Genomic DNA, 23,384 nt, shown 5'->3' on the forward strand with positions numbered 1-23,384 from the left:
TTTTGAAAGGAAAATAGTTAAGGACCACAATGCAGTTTAGGTCCTTTTTTCTCTCCTACCAATATTTTTGTCTTTCCCTCTTTTACGTTAGGTGCCAAATTCTTGTTGGGGTTTAGTTCCAAAGGTGTGGGTCACCCTCCACCACCTCAGCCAAGTGGCCATCATTTACGTGTGACCCTTGACAACAACAAAATCTTGCGTTTGTATAGCGCCTTTAAAGTAGTAAAACGGCCTGAGGCGCTTCACAGAAGCGTTATCAGGCAAAATTTAACACCAAACCACATAAGGAGATATTAGGCCAGGTGACCAAAAGCTTGGTCAAAGAGGTGGGTTTTAAGGAGCAACTCAAAAGGAGGAGAGAGAATTCTTAAGCTTAGGACCGAGGCAGCTGAAGGCACGGTCGCCAATGGTGGAGCGATGAAAATAGGCGATGCGCAAGGGGCCAGAACTGGAGCACAGAGATCTCATGTCAGTGAATGTCAGGAGGCTATTCAAATGCAGAGGCCACAACAGCTATGCCTGATTCTGTCCTCACCCAACATCCACAGACATGCATTCCCAGCATGGGCTTGCTATTTTTCCCCTCTCCAACTCAGGGAGCCAGAGGAATATTATAGTGTTCCTACCACCAGCCCAGCAGAGACCAGCTAACTCACTGTAGGTGAGGAGGGGGGAATTGAATCTACCACTCTTCCGGTCTCTATGACTTGTATAGTTACAGCATAAATTCAATTTGGTTCCTATTCTAGAATGCGGACCTAATTATACATTGTATTTGGTTAAAGTGATAATTAGCTTTCACTTGAATGTTAATTGAAGCTGAACAACATATTGCTAGAACCCCTTAATTGTGCTAATTGGGTCTAGACTGCACTTATTATTAACAATTTACAGTCGAACAATACACGGCCCAGTAGTAAAGGGCAATAAATGATGCTGCAGCATTTTTAAATGACCTTCAGGAGCACCACAGATATTAGTTAGGAAACAGAGTCCAACATATTGCCTCACATCAGTCCTGTCAACCGTGCCACCAATTATCTCCTTCAGGCTGCTGCCCGGGCCCACTACTCTCCTTTAACACAAATGCTAATCGTTACCGAAAATCCCAAGAACCGTCCATACCACCTGCAGAATTTCCCAAAGACTGCACAGTGTTTGTGTTCCCAGCTGAAGATGCAGAACCCGAAAGTCAGACACTGACAATTCACTCCTTCTAAACTCTTAGCGTGTGCCTGTATCACACAGCATCATTTTGCAGACTGGAAGATAAATGAGGCACGGCTTGGGTCAGTATATATCCCCATCATTCACTAAATGGGCTGGGAGTACAGAGAGGGAATTCATCAAAGGAACAAATAAAATATTCATTTAAATTAGACTCAAGGGCTGTGAATTGTCTCTCTGTTACTGACACTGCTGTATTGTTATTTTAAGCCATAAGTGCACCTCTTGCAATGTATTCTTTCTTACTGTGAACTTGGCCTGAAGACTGAGGTAATCTCTGTTTTTTTCATTTGCCTGACATGAAGGGACTCTTGAGGTGAACACCAGTTCTGACAGATCATTACAAGCCATAGCTCGGACACTTGCTGTGTTAATGTAATCATCGTCATTTGTCAGAGTATGCTTTTTACTCCCACACCGCCCACCACTACTAGGCTAAAAGCCCTGTTGTGGCTGGACTCGTACAGCTTTTGTTTACAAATTATTCCAACGGAGTGGCCTACTTAATTCAAATCAGCCACAGTTTCACTCTGCTGTAACCTAACCTCCTTGTAAGTAAGCATCATAGATAAAAGGTACGAGAGGCTGAGGAACTGAAGAGCGAGTTCTTCACCAGCAGCCAGCGTTCAGTTTATGGGTACATCGTACATCAGCAAGCAGAGAGAGTCTGGGTTGTTTAAACATGAGGAAGATTGCTCAGTATTAAGTTTCCAGATGGCTTGACATGGAAAGACTTTGCATTTATCAAGTGGTCTCTTCAGTTTCTGAAATGTAGCCACTTAAACTGTCTCAGCTAACGCCAATGTAAATATTGTGTGAAATAAATCTAGGTCCTCTTACTAGCAGGAGAAGAGGTGGTGGGAGGTGGGGGGTGGAGGGGGCAGGGTAGTGGGGAGGGTCGGGGGGTGGAGGATGGAGTGACGACAAGATGCTGAATTACTTTTACTGACAAAAAGCCAGTCTCAACTCCCACAGCAGCTATTTTGGCAGATATTGTAAAAGCTGACAGAGCAGTTTATCAGCTCAAATCACTAGGCGAACAGCAGGAATTTGCGGAATGCTTTTCATCCTATTTTACACCGATTGCTTAAAAAGTCAAAGCAAATGGCACCACGTTCATTCAGCTGGGAACTTCACAAGAGAATTTCCCAGGATCTGTGGTTGATTCAAATCACCACCAGAGATAAAAACTTTCCCAAAATGAAGGGGGGGGGGGGGGGGGGGAGGTAAGCGCTTAATAAATCTTCAGCATTCTTGAACAAATCCTTTTTAATCAGCTTTTAAATCATGTGACTTCCATTCCTCACCTGCCCACCACCCCCCGCCCCCCTCCAAACTAGCATCACAGTGATTCTGTTAACCTTAATGTGCTCCATCAGGCTTCCAAATGGAACATAACTTGGACAATTCTGGATGTTGTGGGTTGTATTCGGAGGAAGAATAAACTTAGGCCTGTTATGACTAACTTGTGTCCAACTAAAGAATAAAAGGAAGGACATCGCTACGCTTGTTCAGTGGAGATTAATGCCATGGTTATACTGAGGTTCACAAAGTAATCCAGGCTCACTATTTCAAATCCATGCAGGTATATTGAGTACAGCAGCCTTTCTTTATTTTGTCAGTAGCAATTGAATGGCATTGTTTTGTATACTGGATTGATAAGTTACATAAAATATACAACATTTGGCCCAACTAGTCAGTGCTGGTGTTTCTGCTCCACACGAGTCTCCTCCCATTCCATCTACCTCATCTCAATCTTTCAGCATATCTTTCTATTCCCTTTTCTCTCATGTACTCATCTAGTTCCCTTTTGAAAGCATCTAAGCTATTTGCCTCAACCACTTCCTGTGGTACCGAGTTCCACATTCTAACCACTCTCTGAGAAGAAATTTCTGCTTATTTCCTTATTGGATTTACTCATAGCTATCTTGTATTTATCACCCCTAGTTTTAGATTCTCCCACAAGTGGAAACATTCTCTCCACCCCTACCTGTCTACCCTGGCTATAATGTATAATCACAGTGCATCAAAAGAGGTATTGAATATAAAAACATGGTGATGCCACCAATGTTCCCTCTAACTTGTTTTTGGGTGTGCGGTCCCTTCAAGTGGCTGCGTGGCCCATTCAAATTTTTACACCTGCGCGGTTTCTCCCAATTAAAAGCCAGTGAGCGGCCTGTGCGGGACTTCCAGACTGCTACGCAGCCATGCAGTTTAACGGGAACGCTGGATATCACTGTGCCACATGGTGAGACCACATTTTGAATACTGCACTGTGTTGCGTTTTCGGCGTCCCACTTTAGGAAGGATGTACCGGCCTTAAAAGAGGTCAGCGACAATTCACCAGGGCATTGCCCGCAGTGAGGGAACAGAACTATAACAAAAGAGTGCATAAAAGGGTTATATTCACTGGAGGTGGGAAGGTTAAGGGCTAATCTGATCTATGTGTTTGATGGACGAAATGGCCTGATCCTATGTTCCTAACTGTCCCAGTCTCTGTAGCCAAAGGGAGTAGAATTGCCGCAGTTATGTTCTTATGTTTAGCCGAGATGAGTGCAACTACGACAGATATACTGTGAATTCTGGCCAAGGTATACGGTAGACAAACTGAACGGAGCTGATGTGCATGGGGTTACTGTACAATCTTAGTGAGACTGAGTTAGCTGCCCCAGTTTGACCTTGGTGGAGACTGTCCAGAATACTTGGGCAGCTCCATGTAATCTCAAGTAGGTGGATTAAGTAAAGCTACACTGGATATACTGTAGCACCCCACGTGTAAATAGACACTGCATATCTGCACATGTAATGTAATATGAATAAATGAATCTAATCCATGTTTGGAATATGTGGACAACGTGTAGACAGGGAGACGGCCAAAACTCATTTGACTTGAAATCATTTGAATCATCCGAGGGCAAAGATTTGCATCTTTCTAAATAGTGGAAGAAACATTAACAATGTAAATCTATAATTATCACTCGATACATGCTAAATCAGTATCACAGACAACTACTGCACAGTGCAGGAAGATCCCAAGTTGCCAGACCTGACTTTCTAATAAATTTTGGATCTTTCAAGACCTTTGACGTTGCACTACTTTTAGATTTAGAAACTTGAAGAGAGAGGCAGCCCTTTATGTGCAATCTTTAACAGGTCGATGCAAGGGTAGCTTAGACTTATCGCAGTGTAACACTTACAATAGATTTCAGCCCTTGAGTTTCCAACAGCTTCAGGGAGGTCTCGTAGCAGTTTCTCAACTGACGTTTAAGACGCTCATCACAGTTCCCTCTTGCTATAGGTCCCACACTATGGATGACATCTAAAAACAAAAAGAAACAAAGATTTTCAGTTAGAATCATAGAATGATTCAGCACAGAAGGAGGTCGCTCGGCCCATCGTGCCTGTGCTAGTTCCAGCCATTACACAATCCTCTTGAACCGAAAGCTTGTGAACGAATAAACCACAGAATTATAGTAAAATCTTTTTTTCAATACTGTGGTACTGGCCCTTTTATTATAACGCTTTATAAAAACATTTTTGCAACCGACAAGCTGAGGAACATTTTACTGTTCAATTTTACTAAATTCAGCAAAAATAAATGTATTTTTTTAATGATATGCCAACAATTTACATGCAAAATATTAATGCGGGTTAATTTTACATCTGTAATACTGAGGAAAGGAAGCTCGCACTTTGAAGATTTCTAAAAAAAAAACCTCCAGTATCTGAAACGGTTACATTTGAGTCAGTAATGAATGTAGAGTCTGGAGGTGAAATCAATTAGATTTGCCTTATATTCATTTTAGCATCACATTCAATACTATAATCTTGCCATTTCATGGGTAGCATAACAAAGCAGTTACCTGCCCGCCAAGCCTAATTTCATCACCGTGAATTACAAAGAATGCACTATCTCACTACATTCCATTCAATCATCGGCAAAGACAGGATGACACTCTCCAAGGGTCAAGTTTGCGACTGTAATTGGACAGACAAAGCACTTGCACAGCAAGACTGAAATTCTACTGACATTTGCAAAGAATAGATAAATTCAAAAGAAATGTTCGCACAGAGAGGAATCTGTGAGCCCATCTTACATAACGATCAATTCAGTTTCTTAGGTGGCAACGTTCTGGAATCAGTCAGTGGGCATTGCGGAAAAGAGCAGAGATGCTAAGCAGAGACAAACGGACAAAATTATGGTGAGGGAAATGGTGCTCAGTGTTTTCTATGTGCAAATCACACAGCAATTTCAGGTAAGGGGCGGATGCGCAGTTAAACGCAAAAATCCAGAAGTTGCTTCGGAAAATAAGAAAACGCCATCTCGCTGTCAAACTTACCAGTGAAATGCATTGATTGGCGTGAAGTTGTTGTATTTGTGTGGTAGATACGAACTAAACTCGCCGCAGAAAATTAGAGGTTGTCCATTTCCGTCTAAGTATCCTTTTTAATGGCGTGATAAGTCTTAATTACTGCCAAACAACCTCTCTGGCACCGAAAATTAACTTTTACAACTGTGAAGTCTCATTCCTTCAGCTTCTCATGGTTTTTGGAGATTTAAGAAAAAAACACTTTATAAAAAAAAACTTTTTCTTTCTGTCCATTTTTTCTCTCTCTCTCTATCCAATTTTTCTTTTCCTCTTTTTATTTCGCCTTCTACACCTGATTTAACACTGAATTCACTACTGTAACTTACACTTCCCAGTTCAGACTCTGCACTGCTCATTAACAATTCTCCAATCTGATTGGTTAAGGAAACACAACGTTGCTTGCCCTGTAGAGCCCACTGTGCTGTTTCCATCTCCCCCTTACAGCAACATATCGTGCAAAAAGCTCATGGAATTTAAATGGGCATGGACAGGGGCTGTTTGTTCACCGGCTACAGTAAATTCTGGCCCATTGTGGAAATGTGGATGGTGAGCTACCCCAGTTCTCTGGTGCAAAACCCCCATACAATCAGCTCAAAAGCTGAGGCACTGAAGCAGGTCACTGGCCCACCTTACTGGCAACAGAACAGGATATGGCCCAGTGCTAGAAAATAAAAGCACAGTATGATCGCACCTCTTGATGAGGAGCCATATGCGATCAGCTGGAATCCAGTAATTACGTCCATGGGTTTTAGCCATAGTACATTTCTGTATTTGTGCAGTTCCAGGTTCAGAATGGTTTCCCCACTCCTAGAAAATGATCTGAAAGTGGTGTAGGCTGACGTCAATTGAAACTCTAACTTCTGCCAGTTGTGATGAAACGTCACCAACCTGAAACGTTAACTTGGTTTCTCTCTCCACAGACGCTGCCTGACCTGCTGAGTGCTTTCCAGCATTTTCTGTTTCAATTTCAATTGAGCGACCTTGTGTTAAAAAGACAAAGAACGGCTATCCAAAACACTTTCTGCTTTCATACAACTGTAAAGATCCATGGCACATACAGAAGTCAGCAAAGAATGGGGTCCACAGGAAGTGAAGGATTAAATACCCACGAGTAAAGAGCACAGGTATCACAAAGAGCAGTCAGCAAAGGTCATAATTGGCAAACGCACTGAAATTCTTTGAGTTGGTAACTAAACTAGTAGCTAAGGGTAATCCAGTAGATGCATAAACACCGACATGCACCTGTTGGGCCGAATGACCTGTTTCTGTGCTTTAAATATTATGTAGCTATGTAGATGTACTTTATTTGGCTTTTCAAAACTTACTTATGTGAGGCTAATAAGGAAGCTTAAGTTCCAAATTCTTTCGATAGACTAACAACTGGCTGGGCAACAGAATGCAGAGGGTACAGTATTGATAATTGGAAAATGCTCTTCCTGGGGAAAAGAGCAACCATCAGAGTTAATTCAACAACCTCTAGAAATGAGAAGGCTAAGGGGTCTTCAAGATTATGAAATAGCTTGATAGGGTAGATGTAGAGAAGATGTTTCCACTTGTTGGGGAGGCCAGGACTAAGGGCACATAAACATAATATCGTCACTAATGAATCCAATAGGGAATTCAGGAGAAACTTCTTTACCCAGAGAGTGGTTAGAATGTGGAACTCACTACCACAGGGAGTAGTTGAGATGAATAGCATAGATGCATTCAAGGGAAGCTAGATAAACGCACAAGGAAGAAGGGAATAGAAGGATATTTTGATAGGGTTAGATGAAGAAGGGTGCGAGGAGGCTCATGTGCAGCATAAATGCCAGCATAGACCTGTTGGGCAAATGGCCTGTTTCTGTGCTGTATATAATATGCAATACTTGGTAATCTACCAAGTAAGAAAACAACCATCTTGTGAAACAGGCTACAGTTTGGAAAAGCTGAGCTTCTATTCCAATTAAAAGTCTGTAAGAAAATATATAATGGAACATTCTTGCTAATATTTCACAGAACTCCTGAGCAGTGAATGACCGCTTTCGGAAAGCTGAACACATTTTTGTATGTGGAAAATATATTGGGCCTGATCTTCCTGGAACGGGGCGTGTTTCTTGCCCTCTTAATTCAATTTGCGGCGTAACTGGCTGGAAATGTGACCTGATAACGGCACGGTGAGAGCAACAAGGCATCTGAGACCTCAGTGAACGATGGGATCAATAATCTATCTCCTTAACCAATGAGATTTAATGATTCAGAAAGAAACAGAGGAACAGCGGTGAAGAGATTATGGTGAATTAGAGCCAAATCAGGTACAGAAAGAGAAATAAAGAGAGGAAAAGAAAGATTGGATTAAGAGAGAGATAAAAAGGAGACAGAAAGGAAATGTAAGAATTTAAAAAAATTAAATTTGGCATTTTTAAAATTTCTAACAACAATTTACTACATGCAGGAATGAAATTGAACACTTTAAATTGTTCCCATTCTGGGCCAGAGAGGTTGACTGACATTGCATTAACAATTATCACATCATTAAAAGGGCACTTATGCTCTTAATTCCAAGATTTAATTTTCTGTGGCGAGTTTAACAGGCAATTAATGTGCTAATCCAGCAAGCTCTTAAAAATAAAGGGGAGGCGAAGAGTGAGATACTGTTTGTGCGCAGCAAACGGTGGAGCGGGATAAATCGACGAAGAGAGAATACAAGAAGGTCTAAGATAGGTTTACAATGCATGTGTGTAAACGCACGAAGCATGGCAAATAAGGTTGGTGAGCTGCAGGCGCAAATAGCCACATGGGAATATGATGTCACGGTGATAATGGAGACCTGGCTCAAAAAAGGACAGGACTGGGTACTAAATATTCCTGGATATAAGGTGTTCAGGAAAGATAGGGAAGGAGAGAAAGGAGGTAGGGTGGCAGTATTGATTAAGGAGAATATTACAGTGCTGGAGAGAGAGGATGTCCTGGAGGGGTCAAGGGCAGAATCTATTTGCTTAGAGTTAAGAAATAATAGAGGTGCCATTCCATTACTGGGTGTATTCTATAGGCCACCTAATAGTGGGAAGGATATAGAGGAGCAAATATGTAGGGAAATTAGAGAGGTGCAAGGACCATAGAGGGGTACTTCAATTTTACTAATTTTGACTGGGATAGTAATAGTGTAAAGGGCAGAGAGGAGGAAGAAATTCTGAAGTGTTCAGGAGAACTTTCTTGATCAGTACGTTTCCGGCCCAATGAGGAAGGAGGCATTGCTGGATCTGGTTCTGGGGAATGAGGTGGGTCAGGTGGAGCAAGTGTCAGGAGGTGAACATTTAGGGAACAGTGATCATACTATCATAAGGTTTAGATTAGCTATGGAAAAGGACAAGGAGCAATCTAGAGTTAAAATACTTAATTGGAGAAGGGCCAATTTCAGTGGGTTGAGAACGGACCTCGCCCAGGTAAATTGGAATCAAAGATTGGCAGGCAAAACTGTCATTGAACAATGGGCTGCCTTTAAAGAGATAGTCGGGTACAGTCAAGGTACATTTCCACTAGGGGGAAAGGTAGGGCAGCCAAAGCCAGAGCTCCCTGAATGACAAATGTAAGAAGTCACACAACACCAGGTTATAGTCCAACAGCTTTATTTGAAATCACAAGCTTTCGGAGCGCTGCTCCTTCATCAGGTGAAGTGAAGAGATGCATATAGACACAGCTTATATAGTCAGAGAATGCCAGATGATTACAGGTAATCTTTCTAACTGCCATTTATCACACCTCGGCAGAGAGATAATCACAGCAATCAAAGGTGTGAATGGTGTCCAAACAGGTCAGTCAGGAAAACACTACATCAAAGAACAATGAGGTGGGGTCACAAGGGGTCAAATGCTGCAGATGCTGGGGTCTGTATGAAAAACAAAAAAAGACAAAAAACATTTTTTTTGCTGGAAATCACAGCAGGTCCGGCTGCATCTGTGTAGAGAGAACAAGCCAACGACGACTCGAGTCTGAATGACCCTACGTCAGGTGGGGTTACATGTAGCGTGACATGAACCCAAGATCCCGGTTGAGGCCGTCCTCATGAGTGCGGAACTTGGCTATCAGTTTCTGCTCGACGATTTTGTGTTGTCGTGTGTCTCGAAGGCCGCCTTGGAAAATGAAGATCGGAGGCTGAATGTCCTTGACTGAAGTGTTCCCCGACTGGGAGGGAACACTCCTGCCTGGCGATTATTGCGCGGTGTCCGTTCATCCGTTGTCGCAGTGTCTGCATGGTCTCGCCGATGTACCATGCTCCGGGGCATCCTTTCCTGCAACGTATGAGGTAGACAACGTTGGCCGAGTCACATGAGTATGTACCATGTACCTGGTAGGTGGTGTCCTCACGTGTGATGATGGTATCTGTGTTGATGATCTGGCATGTCTTGCAGAGGTTGCCGTGGCAGGGTTGTGTGGTGCCGTGGTCGCTGTTCTCCTGAAAGCTGGGTAATTTGCTGCGAACGATGGTCTGTTTGAGGTTAGGCGGCTGTTTGAAGGCGAGTAGTGGAGGCGTGGGATTTCAGTTACGTTGACAGACTGGAGAAGTTGGGGTTGTTCTCCTTAGAGCAGAGAAGGTTAAGAGGAGATTTGCTAGAGGTGTTAAGAATCATGATAGATCTAGGCAGAGTAGGTAGAGAGAAACTGTTCCCACTGGCAGTGTTGTGTATGTACCTTTAAGAGAAGAACTGATTCTATACTGCAGTATCGGCAGTGACCACCCCTGTATATAAAGCCATAGCAGGCTTCTGTATTTCAGTCTTGAGTTCCCCGCTGTTCAGTAAATACCTGTTTTATTGTTCTCCTGCAGTCCGAGTATTATTGATACCCGGACACTACACTGGCGACGGGCAGGTTCGAACTCACCTGCAGTACTGCATCACCTCACGGGGATCTTTTCCCTGAGAAGCTTCTTGGAGGTCGAAGTCAGAACGGCGGGCGTCGACCACGGGCAACCGCCCAGGGATCCATCGGAGAGTTGCAGGGGAGGCTGTGGAGAGCTGGGCCTGGCTCCCCAATCGAGGTGCTCCAGCAAGTCGTGCTGGTAGCAGGAAGTGCGCTGACCCTTCCGGACTGCGTCGGGCTCGATCGAGCGGCTCTGCAAAGGGGCCGTGCAGCGTCGTCGGGAGGGAGAGAGAGAGAGGGTGGAGCGCACAGGGCGCGGTCGGTGCTCAAGAACAGGGCAGCGTGGAGAGGATGGAACGCGGGGAAGGAAAAGTGAGACGCGCCGAAGCCGCGGGTCGCCGCCATTACCCTGTAGAACGCTAGGAGCAGCGTGGCAGCAAGGGGAAGAAGGAAAAGCGCGGGAGGCGCCATTTTATTCCATTGGGGAAGAAGAAAAAGCGCGGGAGGCGCCATTTTAAATCACCCAAGATGCCGAAGAGTGGCAGTATCACTGCTTTCGACAACGAGGTAGAAGACTGGACCACGTATGTGGAAAGAATTGAAGTGTACTGCACGGCAAATGAGGTGGCCTATGGAAAGAAGGCGTCGGTATTATTAAATTTGATGGGCGCGAGAACGGACGGCCTATTGCGGAATTTAATTACCCCAGCTAAACCAATGGAGAAAAGTTTTGAGGAGATTGTTAATATCTTACAGGAACACATAAACCCTACACCGCTACTGATAGCAGAAAGATTCAAGTTCCATAAAAGAAACCAGCACAAAGATGAGAGCAATGCTGACTATCTTACGGAACTACGCAAGTTATCGAAGCACTGCCAGTTCGGAGCAGGACTGGCAGACACCTTGCGGGATAAGTTTGTCTGCAGGCTCCAGAGTGAAGGAACCCAGAAACGACTACTTTCGGAAAAGGACCTGACGCTAGAACAGGCTTTCAGCGTGGCAGTATCCTACGAAGCAGCAGCACGGGGAGCTGCGGAAATACAACAGAAACCACAGGAATACAGCGCTAACGAAATGGCGTATGGAGCAGAAAACTGCTATCGCTGCGGCAGAACAACCCATGATCAGAAGGACTGCTGGTTCAAGGACAAAGTATGCAGGCAATGTGGGAAAATGGGACACATAGCAAGAGTCTGCAGGTCGGGAAAGAAAACCAACACTACAAGAACTACTAAGGAAAAGTACAAGAAAGTAAAGAAATTGACAGACAGTAGTTCGGAAGATCAGGAGAGTGATAAGGACTCAGGGAGCAGGAGACTAAGTTGTCTAAAGTTACACAACGTGATCGCAAAGGAGGATCACCGAACCATTTGTGTCGCCCTCATGATAGCAGGGTCCCCAGTAAAGATGGAATTGGACACAGGATCAGCCCTAACTGTCATGAATCGACGAGACTATGAGCGGCTATTCTCACACATACCCTTGAAGGACACGTCCATTGTATTGAAGACATACACGGGGCAAAAAGTCTACCCCAGAGGAAAAATAAGGGTGCCAGTTGAATACAACGGCAAGGAAACACAGAAACTGTATCTATATATACTACCGGATGGAGGACCACCACTATTGGGACGTGAATGGATCCGAAAAATACAATTGGATTGGCATTCCATTCAGGCGCTAACTGTGACTGATAAAAAGGATGATGACGTCACACCTGGACGACTGTCAAAAATTCTAACTGACGCGAAAGAGGTGTTCCAACAAGGACTTGGGACTCTAAAAGGAGTAACGGCAACGATAAAAATCGAAGATAACGCAAACCCAACATTTTTTTAAGGCCAGACCGGTACCTTACGCAATCCGCCCAGCCGTTGAAGCAGAGCTGGAGAGTCTGGAGCATTCGGGTGTGCTGTCCAAGGTGGACTGGAGCGAGTGGGCCACACCCATCGTTCCTGTAATGAAGATATCATTGAGCAGCACGCCTGGGGAACCAAAGAAGACTCGCATCTGTGGGGACTTCAAGGTAACTGTGAACCCAGTCCTGCACACAGTACAATATCCACTTCCACGGGTAGAAGATATTTTCGCCTCACTATCTGGAGGGAAACGCTTTACAAAGATTGATCTGGCCCAAGCGTATCTACAAATGGAGGTGGAAGAAGCACCTAGGAAATACCTCACGATAAACACTCACAAAGGCCTTTACCAGTACAATCGACTGGTATTCGGGGTAGCATGAGCCCTGGCTATTTGGCAGAGGGCGATGGAACAAGTCCTGCAAGGGATCCCGGGGACCCTGTGTTATTTGGACGACATCCTAGTTACGGGCAAAAATGACAGTGAACACCTTACCAACCTGGAGCAGGTGCTCACGAGATTACAGGAATATGGGCTACGAGCCAACCGCCCCAAATGCGAGTTCTTCAGGAGACAAATCTCGTATTGTGGCCACATGATTGATGAGGAAGGGTTGCATAAGTCGCCGGACAAGATTGAGGCTGTAGTCAAGGCTCCAGCACCGGAAAATGTGTCGCAACTGAGGTCGTTCCTCGGGTTGGTGAACTACTACCATAAGTTCTTGACGAATTTAGCTACAATTCTGCACCCACTGAACGCCCTACTGCAAACTGGAGTAACATGGAAATGGAGTGATGAGTGTAAGCGTGCCTTTCAGAAATGTAAATGCCTAATCACTTCAAAACAAGTATTGGCCCACTACAATCCAACACTACCGAACAGAAAAATGGCAGCCAGGAACGATATGCACACAGCAGGGGCCACTAATGTACACAGTGGACGTTGGAGAGAGCATCGTGAGACGCCATGCTGACCAGATTCTAGAGTCACAGGAACAAGCCAAACCCATACCACGAGCAGGTGCACCTGGTAATCAACCCGAAGTACAGATTGCGTCTACCTCAGAAGCAGTGGTATTGGAAGCTGACGAACCAACCAATGACAATGAGCCAGAATCAACTCCGCCGCAAGAACAGGATACTCGAGAAAGGCGCTATCCAGTCAGGATCAGGAAGCCTCCTCAAAGACTGAACTTATAAATGATTATTTCAGTTGATGTATATAGTACAGAGAAAATTGTAATTAGTTATTATTTAGTTGTTAAATGAATGTTATGTACTGTTTATCTAAAAGGGGAGGAATTGTGGTGTATGTGCCTTTAAGAGAAGAACTGATTCTATACTGCAGTATCGGCAGTGACCACCCCTGTATATAAAGCCATAGCAGGCTTCTGTATTTCAGTCTTAAGTTACCCTCTGTTCAAGTAAATACCTGTTTTATTGTTCTCCTGCAGTCCATGTATTATTCATACTCGGACATTACAGGCAGAAGGGTCATGAACCAGAGGACACAAATTTAAGGTGATTGGCAGAAGAACCAAAGGCGACAGGAGGAAAAACTTTTTTACACAGCGAGTGGTTATGATTTGAAATGCACTGCCTGAAAGGGTGGTAGAGGCAGGTTCAATCGTGGCTTTCAAAAGAGAGTTGGATAAGTACCTGATAAAAAAATTTTGCAGGGCTACGGGGAAAGGGCGGGGGAGTGGGACTGGCTGAAGTGCTCTTGCAGAGAGCCGGCACGGGCTCAACGGGTCGAATATCCTCCTACTGTGCTGTTACAATTGAATTCGCAACTCACAGCGTATCTCTTAATCCCCTGAACTTGCTGGTCGATTTGCATATTAATAACAGCGCACATTGTTAACACATGGTTATTTTTCCAGCAAGATTTCGGCCTAATAGCTTTACAACTCACTGCACTGCAAAGCTCGTGTTTTACAATAATGTATTACTGCTTTTAGACAGGCAACCTTTATGCATTTCATTAGCTTCTTTGATAGCAAATTTGATTGGAGTATTGACAGTGTCATTTATATTACCAAAGACAGTGCTATTAATGAATTCACTCTTTGATGTATGTTAACTCTTGCAGAATCCATACTAGAACTGATTTCTACAAATGTTTTCACTGCCAAAATCTCATTTATCACATATTTGTGCAGCACAATGGTTATGTGACAATATTCCATATTTATGAGGTTATACCCCTATACCTTCCAAAGGTTACACAGCTCAACTATTTGATCCCACACAACTTAAACCAAAACCCCAGGTAAATATAACAATAAAGCATCTACTTTAATTTCGGAAACCAGAATTAAAGCCCCAGTTTTGACAGATATTTACAGTCTTGGCATCTTCCGGAGGATGATTATTATTAGTGCTGGCTACACTTGGGGGGGCACAACATGAGAGAGTGTTCCTGCACTGTTCAAAGATCTTCACTGTTGGTGCCACCAAGGAATGGCATTGGCGTTGTGATACATGTGACTTGCTCTGGCTTTCCCCTCCCCCACATCCCCATTTAACATGTTCTTTTGCCTCTTTTGGGAACAAACCAAAAGGACCAAAGATAGGAACATAAAAACAGAAGGAGGCCATTCAGCTCCTCGAGCTTGTTCCGCCATTCAATAAGATCATGGCTGATCTGTAACTTACCTCCATCCACCCGCCTTGCTCCACATCCCTTCATACCCTGGGCTAGCAAAATTTATCAATCTCAGATGTAAAATGATTAATTGAGCTGGCATCTACAGCTTTTTGTGGGGGAGAGTTCCACACTTCTACCACTCTTTGCGTAATAGCATGGATATGAGGGCTAAACTTTTAAATCACAAGCCTGCTTTGTTGCACTGTTTTCTTGAGCAAAGTTATGCTGTGTGCAAACAAACTTCAACCAGACTTCCCAGTGAGTCAGCAGATACATAGTTTTGTCAATAGTTGTGTTCATGCCATGCAGGAGCTAACATAAGGCCCACTGATTTACACTGAGTGAATAATTCAAGCTCCATTTTAATTAAATCCATTGAGAGCTTGGGTTGCTTTGGTGAATTACACAATTGCTTATTATTCTGTGAAAACCATAAATGAGTGGTCTTTACTGAGTATTTGATAACTTGTCAATAGGAACTTAGTGTAAACTGGTCCTTAATGTTTATACGTGATGGCCAGTTGTAGCTATTAAGGTACCTGGAAATACTGAGATAAATAGCCATTTGAGTTACTCATGCAATAGATATGTGCGGCACCTTTGTGGATAGAACTAGTCAGTGCACTTTCTTCATTCTGTAGTATGACTACCACATGAGCAGCAAATGTAAAATTCAAAGACACCTATCAGTAAAGTTCAAATGCTATCACAAAGATAAACTCAAAGCATTTATTCAGTAGTAATAGAGAACACAGTGAAAAGTTCCATGAGTGTGAGTTACAATATTTATTCTAGATATAGAGGAAGCAGCCTACCACATTTAATTACACATCACAGTAACATTGGACAATCAGGTTTTCAAACTTTATTCAGTATTTATGAGCCATTTCATGTTTCTAATCCTATTTTATGAACCATAAAAAAAGAGATAAAGAAAAGTAGTGAATGATCATGCTTGACTAATCTACTGGAATTTTTTGAGGATGTAACTGGTAGAATAGATAAGGGAGAACCAGTGGATGTGGTGTATTTGGACTTTCAGAAGGCTTTCCATAAGGTCCCGCATAAGAGATTGGCGTGCAAAGTTAAAGCACATGGGATTGGGGGGTAAGGTACTGACTTGGACAGAGAACTGGTTGGCAGACAGAAAGCAAAGAGTTGGAATAAACGGGTCTTTTTCTGAGTGGCAGGCAGTGACTAGTGCGGTACCGCAGGGATCGGTGCTAGGGCCCCAGCTATTCACAATATATATTAATGATCTAGACGAGGGAAACTAGATGTAATATCTCCAAGTTTGCAGACGACACAAAGCTGGGTGGGCATGTGTGCTATGAGGAGGATGCAGAGAAACTCCAGTATGATTTGGACAGGTTGGGTGATTGGGCAGATGCATATCAGATGCAGTATAATGTGGATAAATGTGAGGTTATCCACTTTGGTGGCAAAAACAGGAAGGCAGATTATTATCTGACCAGCAATAGATTGGGAGAAGGGGAAGTGCAACGAGACCTGGGTGTCCTTGTGCACCAGTTGTATTGATTTCTATGTGGGTTCAATGACGACACATTGATGAAAGAGAATGTCTTTTAATCTAAAGTTTGTTCATCTCAGTTAACAGCATTACAGGAGACACCATCTTAGAGATCCATCTAAAGCAAAACTAAAACTAAACTCTCTCTCTCACATGCCCTCTGCTGGTCAGGCATAAATAATCAAACAGGCAAATACCATCACTATTTGCTGATATCATTACATCTCCCTTTCTTAAAACAAAAGTATTTTACTTTTATCTAACAACATGTTTTCTTTGTATTACTCTGCATTTTAACTGTAACACTTAATGAACTTACATTATCATTATCAAGGTTTTTTAACCTTGCTTTGTGTGTTCACATGAAATATGTAAATACACTAGAACTTGGAGAGAATAAGATAACATTACTTCCTTCTATAACAAGAGTCCTTAAACTTGCTCAATGAGGCTTCACGCGTCTTGAGGATTTTCTGATTGATTGTCCTTGAATCTGAGTTGTTGCCTCAGATGACGATTTCTCAGCTGTGTGATCAGGTTGTTCAACAGTATCAGTCTTTTGACTTGCTGTGGCTGGTCTCATGAGAAGATCACGACGATTTCTTCTCAGAACAGCACCCTCATCTGTCTGAATGGTGTATGATCTTGGTTGGACTTCACTCAGGACAGTTTCCTTCTGAGTCCATGTGTTTGTTTTGTCTTTGAACCTTACTTGGTCACCAGTGTGGAGTTCAGGTAGGTTTTGTGTTCCTCTGTCATAGTAGTACTTTTGCTTTTCTTTCTGTTGTTCTTTGAACTTCCTCACTTTCTCCCCCTCTTTTGTTTTCAGGAGGTTCTCCGGGATGGGTAGGTTTGACCTTAGCAGACGTCCCATAAGGAGTTGGGCTGGTGACATACCACACTCGAGCGGCGTTGTGCGGTATACAAGCATGCTCTGGTAGAAGTCAGTTCCACTGTCTTTTGCCTTGTACATCAGTCTTTTCACTGTCTGGACCGATTTTTCCACTAGTCCATTGGACTACGGAAAGTGAGGACTTGACGTTGTGTGGACAAAGTCCCACTCTTTGGCAAAGTGTCGGAAACTTGCATTGTAAAACTGGGGTCCGTTGTCTGTGAAGACCTCGCTTGCCACGCCATGTCTGGAGAATATGGCTTTCATACATCTTATCACAGCATCTGCAGTGCTGGTGTACAGTCTACAAACCTCTGGATACAGGGAGTAATAGTCTGTGACTACAAGATAGTCCTTCCCTTGACATACAAATAGGTCAGCGCCTACCTTCTGGTAAGGTCTGTCTGACGCTGGGTGTGGCTTTAGTGGTTCTATCGGATTGCTTGCTCGATATTTCAGGCATATTGTGCAGTTCGACACCTCATTTGTCACATCTTGGTTGATTTGTGGCCAGTACATCACCTCTCGTGCTCTTTTCTTACACTTTTCGATTCCCAGATGTCCTCCATGGATCCTTTTTAGCATCTCTTTTCTCAGACTCTTTGGGATAACTATTTTACTTCCTTTGTAGATGATGTCTTCGACCGCTGATAGTTCCGCCCTGCAGTTCCAGTACTCTGCCATGTCAGGTGAGCAGTCTTGCTTCATGTTGGGCCATCCATCCAAGATGCTTTTCCTCAGTCGTCTCATTGTTTCATCCTTGTTTGTCCCAGTCTTTATGAGCTCCATTTTTGCATCTGCTATGGGCAGTGCACTTGTGATCATGTCCACGTAGGCGTTCACTTTTTCATCCATTTTGGTGTTTGCGGGCTCTCTTGGGTCAACAGCTCTGGACAACGTGTCTGCTGTATACATCAGCTTACCCGGTGTGTACGCAACATTCAGTGTATAGCGTTGCAGCCTGATCATCATTGTTTGTATTCTAAGCGGACAGCTATTTAGCGGCTTTTGGAACAATGCAATCAAGGGCTTATGGTCAGTCTCTACACTGATTGCTTGTCCTGCCACAAACTGGTGAAATCTTTCACAGGCGTATGTGATGCTGAGCAGCTCCTTTTCTATTTGAGCATATCGCGTCTCCGCGTCTGTCATTGAGCGCGATGCATATGCAATAGGTTGCCAGTAGTCATATTTTTGCAGAAGAACGGCACCGAGCCCACTCTGTGATGCATCTGATGATATCTTGATGGGTCTCGCTGGGTCATAAAACCTCAGAACTGGTTCCTCTGTGAGCAGTTTCTTTAGATCGGTCCATGACTTCTCATGCTCATGATTCCATTCCCATACTATGTTCTTTTCAGTTAGTCTTCTCAGTGGCGCCATCTTTTCTGAGAGGTTGGATATGAATTTACCCATGTAGTTGATCATTCCATTAAACCTCTGCACGTCCTTTTTGCATTGTGGCTTTGGCATATTCTCAATGGCGGACACCTTTCTGGGATCTGGTCTGATGCCCTCACTGCTAAGGATATCTCCCACGAATGTCAGTTCTGTCACCCCGAGCTGGCATTTCTCTCTATTCAGCTGCAGGTTTGTTTTCCTTGTTGCTTCCAGCACTTTTTTCAGTCTCTCGTCATGCTCAGTTCTCGTGGTTCCCCATACTATGATGTCATCCATTGATGTATCAACTCCCTCCAGGTGCTCATAGATCATATGAATAGTTTTGTGATACACTTCAGGAGCTGAGGCAATGCCAAATGGTAACCTTAGGAATCTGTATCTGCCAAATGGACTGTTGAACGTGCACAGTCTTGAACTTGCCTCGTCCAGTTTCATCTGCCAAAATCCTGATGATGCATCTAACTTGCTGAAATACTTTGTATTTGCAAACTGTGACATGATTTCCTCACGTGTAGGAAGCTTGAAGTGCTCTCTCTTTATTGCTCTGTTTAGATCTCTTGGATCCAGGCAAATTCTGAGCTTTCCATTCTTTTTGTCCACAACGACGAGGGAACTCACCCACTCAGTTGGCTCATCTATCTTCTGAATCACGTTCAGGCTTTCCATCCTGTCCAACTCTGCCTTCAGTTGCTTTTGAAGAGCAAACGGAACTTTTCTGCATGGATGTATGACCGTTGGCATACTTTTATCTACTCTGATCGTGTGTTTTCCTGGAAGGCAGCCTAGACCCTGAAATAGGTCGTTGTACACTTTCATAAGTTCATCATAGACTGTCTCTCCTTCGCTTTCCACAACGAGGACTCTCTTTACCAGGTTCAGTCTCTCACGAGCTATTAAACCTAGTATGGCTTGCACATCCTTTGGCACCACGATTAATGCTAGCGTGTGCTCTCTGTCCTTGTGTGTCACTTTGACAATGCATCTTCCTTTCACTGGTATATCAGTACCTGAGTATCCTGTCACTTTCACTTTTATTCCATGTATCTTTGGTCTGGGTCTAATTTTCTTAAAATCAGTCTCTGATATCACATTAACTTGTGCTCCAGTATCCAATTTAAATGGAATGTGTATGTCATTCACTTTTAGTGTCAACATCCAGTCTCTTTTTTCTTTTCAGACACGACATCCACATAGAACTCCTCTATCTTGCTTTCATCTACTGCATGGACCTTGCTTTGTTGCGCTTGGTTCTTACAGCAATGGGCATAATGGTTGTTTTTGTTGCAACTATTGCATGTTTTACCATATGCTGGTCACTTTTTTGGTGGATGCTGTGTACCGCATCGACTACATGACTTTTGATTGCCCCTTCCATTTTTGTTCGCTGACCACGCCTCTTTTTTCACATTGGCACTCTTTTTGTTAAACGGTTTGTGTCCGTTCTTACTCACTGCATCCACGTTGCAGCTACTGTCACTGAACAGCTCCTTCGCCTGCAACTTCACAGTCTCTGTAGCCCTACACAGTGCTATGGCTTTTCCCAGGTCTAGATTTTGCTCTCTTAGCAGTCTTTCCCTTAGACCATTATCTGGAATACCACACACCAGTCTGTCTTTTATCAGCGAGTCTGTCAGTCCCCCAAATTCACACGTTTTGCTTCTGTTTCTCAGTTCAGTCACATACTGATCAATAGTCTCTCCCGTTTTCTGTACACGTGAAAAATCTGTGCCTCTCAAACGTCACGTTACGTTTAGGTATGCAGTAGGCCTCAAACTGTTCCATTATTTTATCCAACTTCATTTTGTCTCCATCAGCAGCGAATGTGAAGTTATTATACACTTCCAGCGCTTCATCACCCACGACATGCAAGAACACTGACGCTTTCATTTTATCACTTTTCTCGTCGGCTCCGATTGCCGCTAAATACAACTCCAAACGTTGTTTGAATCGCCTCCAATTTTCAACCACATTACCTGTCAACTGAAGCTTCACCGGTGGGTGTAATCCTACCATTTTTTCACTTCGTTAGCTATTCTCCAAAGGTAAGTAACGATGTTCTCTTTTGGCTTGCTAATATGTGGAGAGCTGATTTAACTTCAGATTTTTCCTCTTCATCTCTTTCAATCACTTCTGACTTCTGACACCATGTATTGATTTCTAATGTGGGTTCAATGACGACACATTCATGAAAGAGAATGTCTTTTAATCGAAAGTTTGTTCAACTAAGTTAACAGCATTACAGGAGACACCATGTTAGAGATCCATCTAAAACGAAACTAAAACTAAACTCTCTCTCTCACATGCCCTCTGCTGGTCAGGCATAAATAATCAAACAGGCAAATACCATCACTATTTGCTGATATCATTACACCAGTCGCTGAAGGTAAGCCTGCAGGTGCAGCAAATGGTATGTTGGCCTTCATAGCGAGAGGATTTGAGTACAGGAGCAAGATGTCTTGCTGCAGTTGTACAGGGCCTTGGTGAGACCACACCTTGAGTATTGTGTGCAGTTTTGGTCGCCTTATCTGAGGAAGGATGTTCTTGCCATGGATGGAGTGCAGCGAAGATTCACCAGACTGATACCTGGGATGTCAGGAAAGACGTATGAGAGATTGGGTCGATTGGGCTTATATTCGCTGGAATTTAGAAGAATGAGAGGGGATCTTATTGAAACTTATAAAATTCTAACAGGACTAGACTTACTAGATGCAGGAAGGACGTTCCTGATGGCAGGAGAGTCCAGAACCAGGGGTCCTAGTCTAAGGATAAGGGGTAAGCCATTTAGGACTGAGATGAGGAGGAATTTCTTCACCCAGAGAGTGGTGAACCTGTGGAATTTTCTACCACACAAGGCAGTTGAGGCCAATTCATTAAATATATTCAAGAAGGAGTTAGATATATTTCTTAAGGCTAAAGGGATCAAGGGATAGGGGGGGAAAGCAGGGACAGGGTACAGCCATGATCTCATTAAATGGCGGAGCAGGCTCGAGGGGACAAATGGCCTACTCCTGCTCCTATCTTCTATGTTTCTATGTCTTAAAATGTGTTGGTGCAAACCATTCCAGTTCTTACTTCGCCCATACCCCATGTAGCTAGAAAAGAAAGACTTGCATTTATATAGCGCCTTTCACGACCTCAGGACGTTCCAAAGCGCTTTATAGCCAATGAAGTACTTTTGAAGTGTAATCACTGTTGCAGTGCAGGAAATGCGGCAGCCAATTTGCACACAGCGAACTCCCACAAACAGCACTGTGATAATGACCCAGATAATAACGTTTTTTTTTGTGATATTGATTGCAGGATAAATATTGGCCCAGGACACCGGGGATAACTCCCCTGCTCTTCTTCAAAATAGTGCCATGGGATCTTTTACGTCTACCCGAGAGATCAGACGCTACCTTTGCAGGTTCAGTAATAGCACCAAAGTATATACTAGAAGGGACAAATAAAACAAGTGATATTATAGACTTTCCATACATGCAACATTACTGTGAGCAATTTAAGTATGGCCACAGTAAGTAATAAAGAAAAGAATATTCAGCCATTCTAGTATGCCTACAATTAAGGTCTATGTTCAGGACAGACTGTGATAATTTCACTCCCACTTTGCACGAATCAGAAATATGTTGATATTTTTTCTGAATGTTTTAACTATTTTACTTTATTAGACGTCACTTCAACTATTAGCCAACCAGTAAGTGTGAAGTAGTTATTCCTTAACTTCTATTCAGCTGACAATATCGTTAGACTATAATCACATTCACATCATGCAGAGTACTCAATTGTGGGATAAGGGGGAAATTTCTTGGAGGTTAACTTGTGTGTTTGCCTCGCTCAAGAGACATTAGGTTGGTTAGAATCAAGGATAGGAAAAATTGTGCAAAGTCTGTGGAGGAAATGAACTTAAAGGCCTTTTATACTCCATACTTAGAGAATTAGGGAACAGGAGAGCCAAAATAACTGATTCCCGCATGAATTTAACATTTTGGAGAAAAGGTTTGTCAGTACGAGCTCCAGAGATATTTAACAGTATAAAGTCTAACATCTTTTTATCTTAAAGCACTTCATATACAATGAAATACTTTGAAGCGCAGTGACTGTTGTGATGTAGGCACATTTTTTTAAACTGTTAGCCTCTATCACCAAAGTGAATTGCGAGTAGCCAGGATTGAACGCCAAAGCTGTATTCACTCGGGGACTTTGAATAGGAATCCGATATTCCAGCACTACAGCTAAAGTTTTCTAATTAATAGATTTTAAAAAAAACTATGTGAAGCACTACAAAACTAGGAGAAAACAAAAAACCCACATTTATAAAATGTAATCCCATATGCCTGTTTCAAGGAGAGCACATTAATAGTGCTGTGTAGGTTTGACTATTTTTAAATCTATTCCTCATTATCCAGACATCCTGCAGAAGCACAAAGAATAAGCAAGCCGGGAGCAGACTTTAGTGCAAAGTGTGTTTTTATAAAGTCCAAATAATAATCTCGGTTGTAAATTTATAAACAGTCAGGGATCCAATACTGTTAATTGGTTATAGTCTCTTCAAATGATGAGTGTTAAAAAGTAATGAGATAGAGTGGCACAAATCCAATTGCCAGGTTGT

The 23,384-nt window shown here is 43.1% G+C and overlaps 1 protein-coding gene across 2 annotated transcripts in view; it reads right to left on the minus strand.

The window, feature by feature from the left end:
* Nucleotides 1-23,384, minus strand: part of macrod2 (mono-ADP ribosylhydrolase 2) — a 1,321,175-nt gene that overhangs the window by 557,801 nt on the left and 739,990 nt on the right. For both annotated transcript variants that reach the window (XM_085981648.1, XM_085981646.1), the window contains one exon: nt 4,425-4,546. In XM_085981648.1, coding sequence (XP_085837774.1) covers nt 4,425-4,546 — 122 coding nt within the window. The remainder of the gene's footprint in view (nt 1-4,424; nt 4,547-23,384) is intronic.

This window comes from Somniosus microcephalus, chromosome 3 (genome assembly GCF_052327205.1).
Source record: "Somniosus microcephalus isolate GS21.2 chromosome 3, FLI_Smic_1.0, whole genome shotgun sequence".
In the NCBI taxonomy this organism is placed as follows: Eukaryota; Metazoa; Chordata; class Chondrichthyes; order Squaliformes; family Somniosidae; genus Somniosus; species Somniosus microcephalus.